The 13,505-nt window shown below is 41.3% G+C and overlaps 1 protein-coding gene across 1 annotated transcript in view; it reads left to right on the top strand.

The window, feature by feature from the left end:
• ATP6V1B1 (ATPase H+ transporting V1 subunit B1) overlaps positions 1-13,505 on the top strand; it is a 35,853-nt gene that overhangs the window by 2,777 nt on the left and 19,571 nt on the right. Inside the window, exons 2-3 of the mRNA XM_072406690.1 lie at positions 8,555-8,610; positions 13,058-13,156. Coding sequence (XP_072262791.1) covers positions 8,555-8,610; positions 13,058-13,156 — 155 coding nt within the window. The remainder of the gene's footprint in view (positions 1-8,554; positions 8,611-13,057; positions 13,157-13,505) is intronic.

Raw genomic sequence — 13,505 nt, forward strand, 5'->3', positions numbered from 1 at the left:
TTCGTGGAAGGTCGAATTTAACTACTCAAAAATTGTAGTTGGTGATCCTGCCATGAGGATTCTTATTCAGTCACTTCCTGTGATAGGGTGACAACATGCTCTCCCTGTCTCTCAATTGTCTTTCTGTGTTGTCATCCTGTCTAAAGCTGCGTACACACACGTACAATAATTAGCACTGGAAACGAACGACTAACGACCATTCGTCCGATAATCTTTAACAAAAAAAAGTGCACAACGACGCAGATGAACGAGGATTGTCGCTGGAAACGAAGGACCGTCCCGGCTGATCTGATTGGGCGACGATTGTTCACAATCTATTGTGTGTACGGTTGTTCAGTGATCGTGGATGGACTTCCTGCATCTTTCAAACGATCGTATCTAGCGTGTGTCCATTATTGGTGGATTATATTTGAATGATGGTATCATTACAGTATGTACAGAATTGTGCACAATACGATTGTTAAAGATAATCGTGCATAATAGTTGATCTGTCGTTAGTCTTTCGTTTTTTAACAACAATTATTGCATGTGTGTACCTAGCTTAAGAGTAGCTGATGCAAGAAAACAATTGTATAATTAAAAAAAAACACAACTGGTTACGATAAATAGGGCTGTGGCTACCTAAACATTATTCAGACAGGGATAACTGTTTTACTAGCCAATTAACTATTTCATAACCATAAGTTGCTAAGGAGTTTTTATGGGTTTGAAGGAAATTGCTTTAAAATGGACAGAATTCCCACCTAAGGCAGCTGTCATTGGGACCTCCGTGCAATAAATATTCCTTTGTCTCCATGTATTAACCCTTTGTCTCCATGTAATATTTAACCTGTGTCTCCATGTGTTAACCCTTTGTCTCCGTATAATAATTGCCCTATTCATCTCTATGGGCTAAAAGCTCTATAAGCCTTTGTCTCCATGTAAGAATTAACCCTTATCCCCTATGCTTTCTCTCAAATACCATACTCTTTGTCTCCATGTAATGATTGGCTCTTGGTCACTATGTATTAACCCTTTGTCCCCATCTAATAATTACCTCTTTTTTCCATGTATTAACCCTTCCTCCCTAATATAATTAGTATTTGTCTCCATGTAACAGTTGCCCCTTGGTCTTCATGTATTAACCCTTAGTCTTTCTGTAATAAATAATCCTTTATATCCATGTATTAACCCTCTTTCTCAATGTAATAATTAACCTTTTGTATTATGTATTAATTGCCCCCTTCATGTCCATGTATTAACCCCTTGTCTCCATGTAAAAAACTAACTTTTTTATCTATTAACCCCCCTCCCCTACAATAATTACCTATTTGCCTCTATGTAATAGTTGCCCCTAGGTCTTCATGAAATAACCCCTAGTATCCCTGTAACAATAAATCTTTAATTTCCATGTATTAACCCTGTGACCCGATTTAATAATTATCCTTTTCCCATGTATTAACCCTTCCTCTCCATTTATTAATTAAAGTGGGCCTTTACATACACTCATTTGCCCAAATTTTTGGATTTTGTGATTCTCTCCAGATCTGTAGAAATGGACCTTCTCCCCCTGGTATGTAATTAATGTGAGTTAAAGATTAACTCAAAGCAGACATATCTCAACACTGACTGACTTTTAGTAATTAGAGGAATTGGAACTGTTCAGCTACTCCTGATCTATGCAACCTTGCCACACAGCATAGATACATGACCAGGGTAGCTCGGACCTTCTATCTCCTCCTTTAGCACTACTGGCAGAGTCCTCCACCTCCCCCAATGGCAAGCAGCCATTTATTAACCATGAATCAATAAAATAACGATATAAGTAAATACCAATTAAATATCCAATAACGAATAAATGACAGAATAAATAGTTCAATTTTACACTTTGATATGTTGATATGCAATCATAAATTGACATAACATAACATACACTTCTATTAAATGTAACCTAATTAACTAACAACAACCCCCCCCCCCCTTTAATAATACATAACATAAACAACAACATCTTTATTGTTATAAAACTCCCAACTCCCGGTTTTATACCCAAACAACCGGGCTGCAGGTCTCAGAAGACAAAATCCAACAGGAATTTAATTCTTCCAACATCTCCACCTTAGCCCCTAGCCGCCCAGCACCGCCTCAGGAGCCATAGTCATCCGTTCACCATAAGGGGTGGACTCCACCAAAGGGGATCCCACCTGCCAAAATCCACAACTTTTCCATGTACTGGATCCTTGCCTTCCAAGACCCCAACTGCCAAACTTACCAAACTATCCAAATATACAGATAACAAAAAAAAGGGTAGGTGGGCCGAAAACTTTTTTTCTAAAAAGAGGGCATCCCGTTTTCCCCCCTTTTAACACATCCTATGACTAACTCCACTTACCTCACACTCCACACAAGCACAGCCCCTCCCAACCCTTAATAAATGTTATTAACCCCTACACCCCGGGGCTAGGCCCCACACCCTGTCATGTAGGCCTTGTGCCTAATTTCAAATGGCTTTGGGCCTTTTTTCCCTAACTTTCAATGTGGGAACTGCAAAACCACACCTGAATTTCACTTATGCATCTCACTGGCATGGTTATATTTCTGATCACTCCGTTCTCTCCTCCTATCTTCCTATCAGGACATATGCTTTGTGGAGATACAAGCAGATAGCTGGTGATCCTGGCCATCAGTGAGCCTCCTAATAACAACAGCGAACTCCTCCCAGGAACCCCCAGTCCTAATGTAAGCAGTGCATTGCAGCTGGCTTTTGGGCAGATTTGTGCAAATATCAAAATGTCTTTATGGGATGGGAGTGTCTCTCTGGAGGATGTAGGCATTCCTAGGTAGGCTGTACATGCTTACAGAGTGCTTTAGGTAATGCCCACATATGATAATGAGTATCCACGATTGAAAAGACCAAAATCCAATGAATGAAAGGGGAAGGAAGGGAGAGAGGGGCTAGATGATGCGGAATGTCCTCCAGATAAGAAATCTCTATTTGACTTGCTGCAGTTTCTAATGCACACCATGAGAAGCTTCCAATGTGGAGATGAGTTCAGTCTAGGAAAGGAGTCGGCACAACAGATATTGTAGATATAAACCTTAATTCTTCCATGCTCTGCTTATTCTCCTGTACCTGGCAGAAGAGCGCCCAATCGCTGCCAACCCAATGGTCTGTTCATTGGCAGAATTACTATGATAAAGCCAAATTTAATAGGAGTGGCTACACCACTACCTCATCAGTGTGGGGCAATCATGGGGCAATAAAATGCTGGATTGGGTAAATGAAGGATTTGGATGAAAAACGATAGTTGAATTTGGACCTGTTTGGGTTAATTATGATTTAATATTAAGTTGGTTCCTCAGCGGCTTGAGGTCCAAATGCCAACTTCACTACAGAAGATCTGCTTAGATGCCAAACTGTGCCGTCACTGTTTCTTCCAAGCACTGGTAACATGCCCACCGAAGTACAAGCGTTGGACCAAGTCATGCGCCGTGGATATGAATTTGGCAGGGAGGTTGGTCGTTCATTAGCGGGGCTCGAAGGTTAAGGTCTGAAGCTATCTAAGCGTCACACCATCTGGTCATTAGCTGCCTGGAAGCCTTGTGCTGCGGTCACCTACGCTTAATTACTGGAGCTGCACAATTAGCATCTTGTCCAAACTCCCAGCAGCACTGGCAGGCACCGCGCCCAGTTCTAAGAGATGGGAACAAGGGACACCCTTTCCCTACAGATTTTTTAGGCAGTAAACATGCCTTCTGTCTCAATTCAAAAACAGAACGTTGATGGACAACCCTCACATTTTCATGTAGACCAAAAGGCCACCCCAAAAAATATCACCAAATTCCTCCAGTTCTGATGACCTTCAACATCTAGATCTTGGACTACAGGATCATTGAATGGTCTTATCTTTCCCCAACATATTCCTCTAGTTCTGATGACCTTCTAAATCTGCATCTTGGACTACAGGAACATTGAATGGTCTTATATTTCCTGAGCAGGCCCAACAACTTAATTTTCTATTGCCAGAAATATCACTTTAATAGTTTTTGTCTTTCGAGATTTCTTCAGGTTGACCCTCCCGTAATACTTGCATTCTGCATGCCGTACTCTGGGAATGGCTGACAGTCTGGCCTTCAAACGCCTGAAGAGGGGTGGAAATGTTTGGCTTGAGAACAATAAGTTTTTCATGAGGCAAAGAGTTAAGGGGGGATAATGAGCCGCTAATCATTTTCACACCATCAGGCATGGTATGTGATAGAGAAGGAGTCATCAGCCGGAGGACCCTGCGCTCCTATTGGAATTATGTCACATGGAATCACGTCTGCTTGATATCATTCAGGAAGCAGGCCTCGCACAGCTGCACAGATCCAAGCCAGATCCCCCCACTGCCTCTTCCTGAGTTGAAGTCTTTTTAACTCTTCCAACAGATGGTCAGATCATCAAAGGTCTCCAAAAATTGGTGGTACGATGAGGTCCTCCTGACCAGGTCTGGTTCCTAGAAGCCATATCAATAATATTTTGATGAAGGGTAATTGTGAGGCCCATCCCACATAACCAGATCTGCTGCCATTGTTGTGGTGATAATAAACATGGAACACGCATATGGTAGGATAATCTGTCCTTCAATTATCAAGTAAGGGGGAAGGGGTGAACCACAGGACTGATGAATGCTTTCCAAAGTTGGAGAAGATAGACTGTTATGAGAGAACCCGGACAATCCAGCAAATCATTGACTTCTAAAAAATAATTTGCTAATAGTTGCCAATTGTTTTCAATCCAAGATCAGTATGATTCTTGCATTTCTGGATCTCCCATGTTCACCCATGGTAGTCTATCTATCTTCCCAGGTTTTGAAGAGCTTTATTAATAGGGCCCAATGTGTGTTTTTTGATTGATATTAATGGACACATATCATCAGAAACCTAAAAGTCAAGTCCCTATGATAAGTAAGCTCTTTAATTCAGTTTAGGTTAACTTTAGATCTAATAATTTTTTTTGGATCAGAAGTAAAAACCAACCTTGTGTACTAGGCCTACACTGTTCCTTTTGGTTTACATGTCTTAGGAACTAGTAAAACCTAAGTGCCCATCTGACCAAGATTGTTAGTGTGGTAGGTCAACCAATTACCAGACCACAAACTAAAATCCACACTGTGCTTGTAGAAGACCTGAAATAGAGGTTCCTAAGAGGAGGGTATACAGTAGAAGTCTTTACACATGGTATGCCAATGGTTTTTGGAGTCTTTCCTAGTTAGGTAGATTTCTTGAGAAGGAAACCAGAACAACACCTAGGAGTCATTATTGCCATCAGATTGAAGATCTCTAGACTTAGCCAGAAATTGACTGCCTGCTACTGAGCACTACAGAAGGTTGGTCCATTCCATAAAAGTAGGATTTCTGATACGTTCCTCCATGAATCTGTGGGTCTCACAAATGGACATACAGACCCTGTTGCTGGTTCTCTAAATTTCATGCTGCTTTGTTGAGATTTACTCATCTATGTATCTTTGCTGTCTAGATTTTTACATCTGAGCCTCAGTATACAAGTCCCCCACTGCACTAATTCCATCAGCTCTCTGTTACTGGCACTCTGCTTATTGGCTAATTGTTAAAAGGGGAAATTGCTCCCTTTGCCTGACAGATGCCATTACCATTACCAGAGATTACTGAGATCCAGCTAAAGCCAAACACATTCCTGGCTTTGTACATGCCCTGGCCAGCGGCCCCCAATCTGTGCGTCCGTCACCCCGCTGACCTCCTTTCTGCCAAGTGTGAAGGTGCATGTACAACTTCACACCACACTGTGCTCCGGCCTCTGTCACTCCGCCTGCACCAAGGATGACAGGCTGTATAAGATTGTACAATCTGAGGGTAAGTGGGCCCCCAAATCAAACCCAAGTTTTACTTAACCAGTTCTCATTTCAACTAAACCTGAACAACTTTCGTAAGTATCACTGAATAATGAGTTTCAAAGCAAGTATGCCATCCCTAGTGATTTTATTCACGTGCTCCATAAAGTTTTGTAGAGAAAAGTTTATTTATCCTCTTTGCTTGCTGATGCCAGGACCCAGAATCCTTTTCTCTCTGGGATAGAAGTTTTTTCTGGCTGGCAGCTGCCCACCAATGGGTGGCCCCTTTGCCTCTGATTTCCATGTACATCAAAGTCACTGCTCTCTGGCACCTTCTCGAATCGTTTTCCTTTGACGTGTCCCCCCTTCCCCACTCCCACTTGGCTCATTCTCCTGGCTTGGCAGCCTTGCCTGTTGGCAGTGAGTCCCTATCCCTGGCTTTTGTCTGTTCCCCCGAGAAAGAATGTCGACTTGAACGGGAGCCGAACGGCTGACAAGTCGCCACGCACTGCGCCTGTTTAGCTATTTTGGCTAAACAATATTGTGCGTTCCATGGAGAGAGCGCGGTCCTGTGAACCGGCATTAGAGGCACTGACTTTTCCGAGCCTCATTACCCACACAAATTCTTATAACAAAATGGCCTGTTTTTAGAAGAGAATCTAAATCTAAAATATTAAAGGCGTTCTATATGAAACCATGCAGATGTTGGAAAACTCAGCAACCATATGTTGGACAACTTCCATTGAGGGAAATACCAAGATTCCAAAATCTGCTACTGGAAATCAATTAGAACCATGCTAACCATAGAGATGTCTCCAATGGGTTGGGAGACATTGTGTTGTCCATAGATCTAGGATTTGTTTTCAGAAGTTACACCATAGAAATGTATCCAATGGGTTGGAAGACTTTGTGTTGTCCATAGACCTGCGACTTGTTTCCAGAAGTTTCTACATTGAGATGTTTCCAATGGGTTGGAAGACAATGTGTTGTCCATAGATTTGGGACTTGTTCCCAGAAGTTCCACCATGGAGATGTCTCCAATGGGTTGGGAGACATTGTGTTGTCCATAGATCTAGGATTTGTTTCCAGAAGTTACACCATAGAAATGAATCCAATGGGTTGGAAGACATTGTGTTGTCCATGGACCTGGGACTTTTTTCCAGAAGTTCCACCATGGAGATGTTTCCAATGGGTTGGAAGACATTGTGTTGTCCCTAACACCAACCCTACTTGTATCCTAACATAAACCTTACTTGTACCCTAACACCAACTCTACTTGCACCTAGGGATGAGCGAGCGAGTTTTTAAAACTCGATCTCACTGCAAATTTGGGCGTTCTTGCTTACAGAAATTGTAAGCGAGAATGGCCAGTGTAAACTCGCCAATTGAGCCTAAATTTAAAAAAAAAATAAAAATCACGGGCTGTGCTGATCAATAAATGCAGCGCCGGCTGCACTCCTTCATCAGCTCGGTTTGGGATCCCCAGCACTAGAGGTTAAATGGGGACAAGTCTCCCCATTTAAAACCTCTAGTGCTCTCAAAATGTCTGAGGAAAGCTTTCCCCAGCCAATCAGAGAGCACTGGAAGTTTTGAATGGGGAGACATGTCCCCATTTAACCTCTAGTGCCGGGGATCGCACACAGGATTCCCAGGGCTGCATGAAAGAATTCAGCCCTAAGAATCCACTGCGATCCCGGGGCACTAGAAGGTAATCAACCTCTAGTGCCAGGGATCGCAAACAGGAGGATTCCCAGGGCTGCAAGGATGAATGTAATGATTTCCTCGATCTTCCAATGGTTTTGCGAAATCAGTTCGCCGAAATTTTGTGGACCCGTAGCAAAACCCTACTTGTAACCTAACCCTAACACAAACATACTTGTATCCTAACACAATTCTACTTGTTTACCAACTTTAACACAACTCTACTTGCACTCCAACCTTAACACCAACCCTACTTGTACCTTAACCCTAACACTAATCCCACCTGTATCCTTAAACAACCCTCCTTGTACCCCAACCCTAACACATCTGTACTTGTACCCTAACACCAACCCTACCTGTACCTTAGCACAATCTTACGTTTAACTCCTTGTAGCTAGGTATGAGGTTCAAATTCAGTCCCACAATAGATCCCTTAATGGGGTTGGCAAAGTAAATTGCTTACCTGTTGTATTTCCTTGCCAATGGCTTTGTAAATGGTTGGCAAGGCAAACATCAGTAGCCCATTGGTAAAGCATGCAATGGCACTAGCCCTGTTAACAGGTGGCCAAGGGCAGTTTGAAAGACAGACTTTGCTTGGCAAGCAGACAGTGTTTCTATGCACTGCAATGCAGATCAGAATACACAGATGGATTTGTATTGTTTCCCCACATTTGTGGTCAGAAAGGAAATGCCTCCTTACATTAATAATTAGTAGAAAGCGCACCATTTTACCCTGCGTCCCCCTAAAAGTCTGGAGGAACCCAGATTGGGTAAAGTTGATTTAGAAAAACTGGAACACGCATGCAGCCTCTTGTATTACTTTGTCCCCACTGACAAAACTGCCCCTATTTCCTGTCTTAGTGACAACATCTCACCAATAAAAAAGCAAGTGAGGGGAATCTCCCAAACAAAATTAAAGACCCTACCATGCTTTGTGATGTGTAAAAACTGTGACACCTTTCTCCCTCCTGAGTTACTCTGCAAACGTTCCTGGATTATTATATACATTTCATTTTCCTCCGCAGGTTATCGGACGGTGTGCGGTGTGAACGGACCCCTGGTGGTGCTGGACAATGTAAAGGTGTGTGATCACTGCGTGAAGGGGTTGTATGGTGTTTTTGCATGACTTTTTATAAAACAGAACTTTGGCATAGGGAAACTTTATGAATGGAAGAGCCCTGTGTGGTTCTTCCTGGTGTGCAGATCTGTGCTGAAATTCAGCATGTGCAGGAACTTCCTGTAATAAAGACCGGTCTGTGCTGCTCCCTCTCCATGTGCAGAGTGGTTGGTCACTTTAATAGGTGAAGGGGGACCAGCCGCAATCACAGAACCATACAAGACACCCCTCCCTATAGACTTACATTGCAATTTGGTTAGTGCAGCAAAAGTGCCAATTAGAGTATAAAAAACAAACAAAAAAAAATCATGTGCAAAGAAATGTAACAAAGTGAGATTTTTGCTTGATTGGACAGCTGAAGTCATCGGAACTTCACTACCAGGTGAAATATCCCTTGCAGATTGTTCATTCGGTTTGCTAAGTGAATGGTCTGATTTAGTAAATTGATCCCAATGTATTGTGTGTTGGGGAAGGAATGGCTGGGTGCTCTGTATAGTAAACACGAGCCATGAATGAGAACCTCTCACTGTGTTTACAATGACAGCCGGGGAATGTTGTCACTGTACACAAAACCCTCAAGGTGAATGTACATCCTGAACAGAGGACACAGGACTAATGACACGTCCCATCACTTTCATATGAAGAACAAATTTATTTATACCAATCACACAAACTCCTGACTTTTATCACTGGCCCTAGGGCCAGAATGCTTAAAGGACCCATCCGGACTCCTAAAATTGATTTTTAACAATTAGATGGATGACTGCAGCAGTCTAGATTCATTCAAAGTTGGAATCACCCAGGTTCACCTATGAAAGTTTATCTTCTTCAGACTTAGACAGCTTTATTAAATCAGGCCAATAGACACAAATAACTGCAGTTATGTATTCATCAACACATTCCCGTGCCTGATTTATTAAAGCTCCAAGGCTGGAGAGCATACACTTTTATCAGTAAAGCTGGGTGATCCAGCTAACCTGGAATGGATTTCTTCAAAGTGATTTGCTTTTTGCTAGCAAATGCTTTGAATCCTGGGTCATTTACATTCAAGTTTTGCTGGATCATCTTCTCCAGGCACATATTGCCCAGTCTCTGACTTTTAACCAATAATAAGATAAAACAAATAGCCCATTAAACAGCTATAAGACAGACTATTCTGATTCAGATGTGACTGGTGCTCTTTAAGCCTATTTACAGGAGAGGAGAGTAGAAGGAGGAGCTCATCAGGCGGCACGCTTCTCTCTCATAGTCTAAGTCATAGGAACTGTACAAGTGGGTATGACAGTATACTCATGGAACGCCCAGATGCAGACCCCCCTTAGAACAGGTGGTTACATGTACTTTTATACAATTTTGGAATCTGTAATCCACTTGAACACGTACTGTTGTACTGTTGATCCCCGGCCCCCAGTGCCGCCATTCTCTAACGCTCCGCTTAATTCTCCCGGTAATCTGCTCCATGTTGTATAACTACAGCTGAATCATAACCTTTGTTTCCCTACGGCCAGAGTCTGTTTAATAAGATTACTAATTGGTGCAGTGCCATCATGGCTGTGCTACTTATTTCAAATGATATTGTTGCCGTTTTTATTGGCAGTGTCGGCTAAGACTAAGGTTAAAACCTGGATGTGTCTGGAGACTGTCCAAGCTAGGCCTGTCCCCTCCGGCCACTGCCTACCCCAGCAGAATGGACCTATTTATAGAGATAGGCACAATAACTGCTTTATGTCTTCCTCTGTTTTCATAATAAAGGATAACTAACCCCCCCCCCCCCCCCAACCCCCCCCCCCCCCAAAAAAAAAAATAAAAAAAATAGATGTGGTGGCTGCATTAGTTTTATTTTTTTTAAAGCAAGTATAGAAATTACCAAACAAGTCCCAGACTGTAAATTGTAGATGACGATGTATTACGCCCCCTAGTGAGAAATATTCGTAACCCCATTAGGGGTTGTAGGCAGATCTATTATGTGAGGTTTGGGACTTTTTTTATATGTGTGTGTGCTTTGGAAATGTCAGGTCCCAATACAAGTCTGCACCCATGGCTGATCTTTACTTTCCTATCAAGTACTATATATACTTAAATAAAAACTGATTTTATTATAAACATAGGTGTCTACTTTTACCTGAAAAACAAGGAGAACCACATTGACTTTAGGATATACCTGGGGCAAAAAATGCTAACATTTAAAATAGTAATTAACAGCTAGTTAAAATGAAATTAAAATATCTCCGGATAAATACATCCATGGCTTGTTTTTTTCAAAACATTTATTTAGAAAGAGTAATTCACATAGGCTCAGAGTGTATATCTTTTTGTTCCCCATTTTTACAAGGTAATGTATTTTTTAATTGGTTATGATGGGTCAGTTGCTCTTGATCTTTTGTGCAGGGTTGTTGGCCACCAATAGATAGCACTATGTCCTCAAGTGTGTAACATGCTCATCACTATTTGTTTGCACAGCAAGAGTTTGTTAGACACTTTGCATGAGGACACAGCACCATCTACTGGTGTGCCCTGAATATAAACCAAGATTAATTTTTCATTTTCAGGTCACAAATATTGATTTATACTTGAGTATATATGTACAGAAACCTTTACCTGAATTTGTTGCATTAAGGTTTGTTCATGTGAATTAAACTTAAAGATAACAAGGTTAGAAAGCTAATGCAGCCAGCATATCCAATGACAGATAAACTTTAATATAAAAATAGTTTTGTGAGTGTATATATGCTTAAAGCTTTCCCCCGACCTTTAACAAGAGAGGTTGGGGTGTTAAGTTCTTTACTTATGTATCTACGGTGGCTCCACTATGTATCTGTATTCATCAACACAACATGAAATGTGTCATTCTTTTTCTAATGCAAGCAGTGAGAGTACCAGAATTTGGCTTGGTATGCAACCAAGTGCACCTAAAATGTATTTTTTGTTCTTTAGGCCATGTCACCCACTATGCCCCTATATTCCTATAATATTCTGGCATTGATGACTCCACTGCCAGTATCATTGGAGATAGCTCTTTTGGATTTATCATCAAATGAGCAGAAAAACTGAGACTTCCCTGCATCAAGAGGAAGGATACTCAAAGATAGCACCCAAACAGCCCATTATTTTGACAGGGACATATTGGGGACCGGTGTCTCAAAAAAGCACAATGATCCAGCCCAGAGATTCAGCCTATCAGCGTCCTCAATGAATGTATTTTCTTCTACCGACTGGCTCTTTAAAATATACAAATATGAAATCCACTAAATCTCAGCATACAATCCTCCTTGGTAGTAATATGTAGTGCTATTGTAAATTTAATGATGGTGAAATTGGACTTTAATCCTCTTACACCGTATGTACAGGTGCACCGCTGCCTGCAACAAAAGTCTCAGAATTCAGCTCAGCCGGGGCCTAAATCCTATTTTCTCTTGAGCAGACTCTCAACGGCAATATATATACATATATACATTTTTATATATATATGTAAGAATAAATAAATATATATAGTGGATGTCTGTGGACATCTACCCAGAAGTCTGTGGGCATCTACCAAGAACTTAACTAGTTGGACATCCAACCCAAACAACATGGACATTAATATGGAATTGAATCCGTTTTTCCAGCTGTAACCAACTCGAGTTTTGGGAAGGGCTTTGAAAACAGCCTTCACTCTTTTGGGAAAGTGCGTCTGCGAGGGTACGTGCCCATTCAGCCAAAGAAACATTTTTGAAGTCAAGTGTTGGATGAGAAGACTCATAAATGGTATTCCAGTTAATTTCCAAAGGTGTTCAGTAGGATTGAAGTAAGGGTTCTTAGTAGACCTCCTAAGTTTCCTCATATCACACATAGGGTCTAATTTATTAAAGCTCTCCTATATTGGAGAAGATAGAATATTACTTGGATGATCAAACAAACCCAGAATAGATTTCTTAATTATTATTTGGTATTAATGGGTAAAAGTTTTCAATCCTGGACCAGATCCATTCCAGGTTAGCTTTATCAGCCACGTTCTCCCATGACAGTCTATCTTCAGTCTTAAAGAACTTTACTAAACTAGGCCTTTAATGTTGCCATTATGAAAAATAAAGTATCTACTACCAACACCGGAATGGGTCTTATCTGTAACAGGAACTGGGGTAATGGATATGCCTCCTTTGAGTTCCTAACTTCACCCAATAGCTGAAAAAATGACAAATGATGTATCCTTACTTTAATTTTCATAAAACACCTTTGGAAAAGTGAGTGCAAAGTTAGGAAGTCTGTTGAAGAGATTTTGCTTTAAATTGGTCCTCTAGATCCCACCAATAGGGTAAACTAGTTTTGGGTTAACCGACCCTTTACCTTTGACCAAAGCTAGGATATTCTGCATGTAGTGAATTTTGTGTTTATGTCACTCATTTTGTATTCTTTTCTTGCTATCATGCAGTATGCTCAGTATGCTGAGATTGTGAACTTCACCCTCCCAGATGGCACGGTCCGAAGTGGACAAGTTCTGGAGGTTGCTGGATCCAAGGCTATTGTACAGGTAATTTATTTATGATTTTTCTATGTCAAATTCTTCCAACCTGCTATTTCAACCTCCTCCCGTGGTATTTTATTCTGCTTTTCTACTCCATCTCCACAAGCTCCAACATTCTTTTGCTGGATCTCTAATAGTACCACCTCTAAACCTGCTCTGCTACAAACCTTCCTACTGCCACATCTGCACAGGCTTCATCCAATATAAACCTCTGTTCTGATCCATTTCCAACTTTTCATTTACTCAAATAGCCAAACATCCTTTATGTCTCACCTTGACTCCCCTACATTGTCAATGTTCTTTATGTCACTCCTACCTTTACCGGTTTCAACTCCTTTTTTATATCTGTGATCCC

The sequence above is a fragment of the Pyxicephalus adspersus genome, chromosome 3, assembly GCF_032062135.1.
Source record: "Pyxicephalus adspersus chromosome 3, UCB_Pads_2.0, whole genome shotgun sequence".
NCBI classification, from domain to species: Eukaryota; Metazoa; Chordata; class Amphibia; order Anura; family Pyxicephalidae; genus Pyxicephalus; species Pyxicephalus adspersus.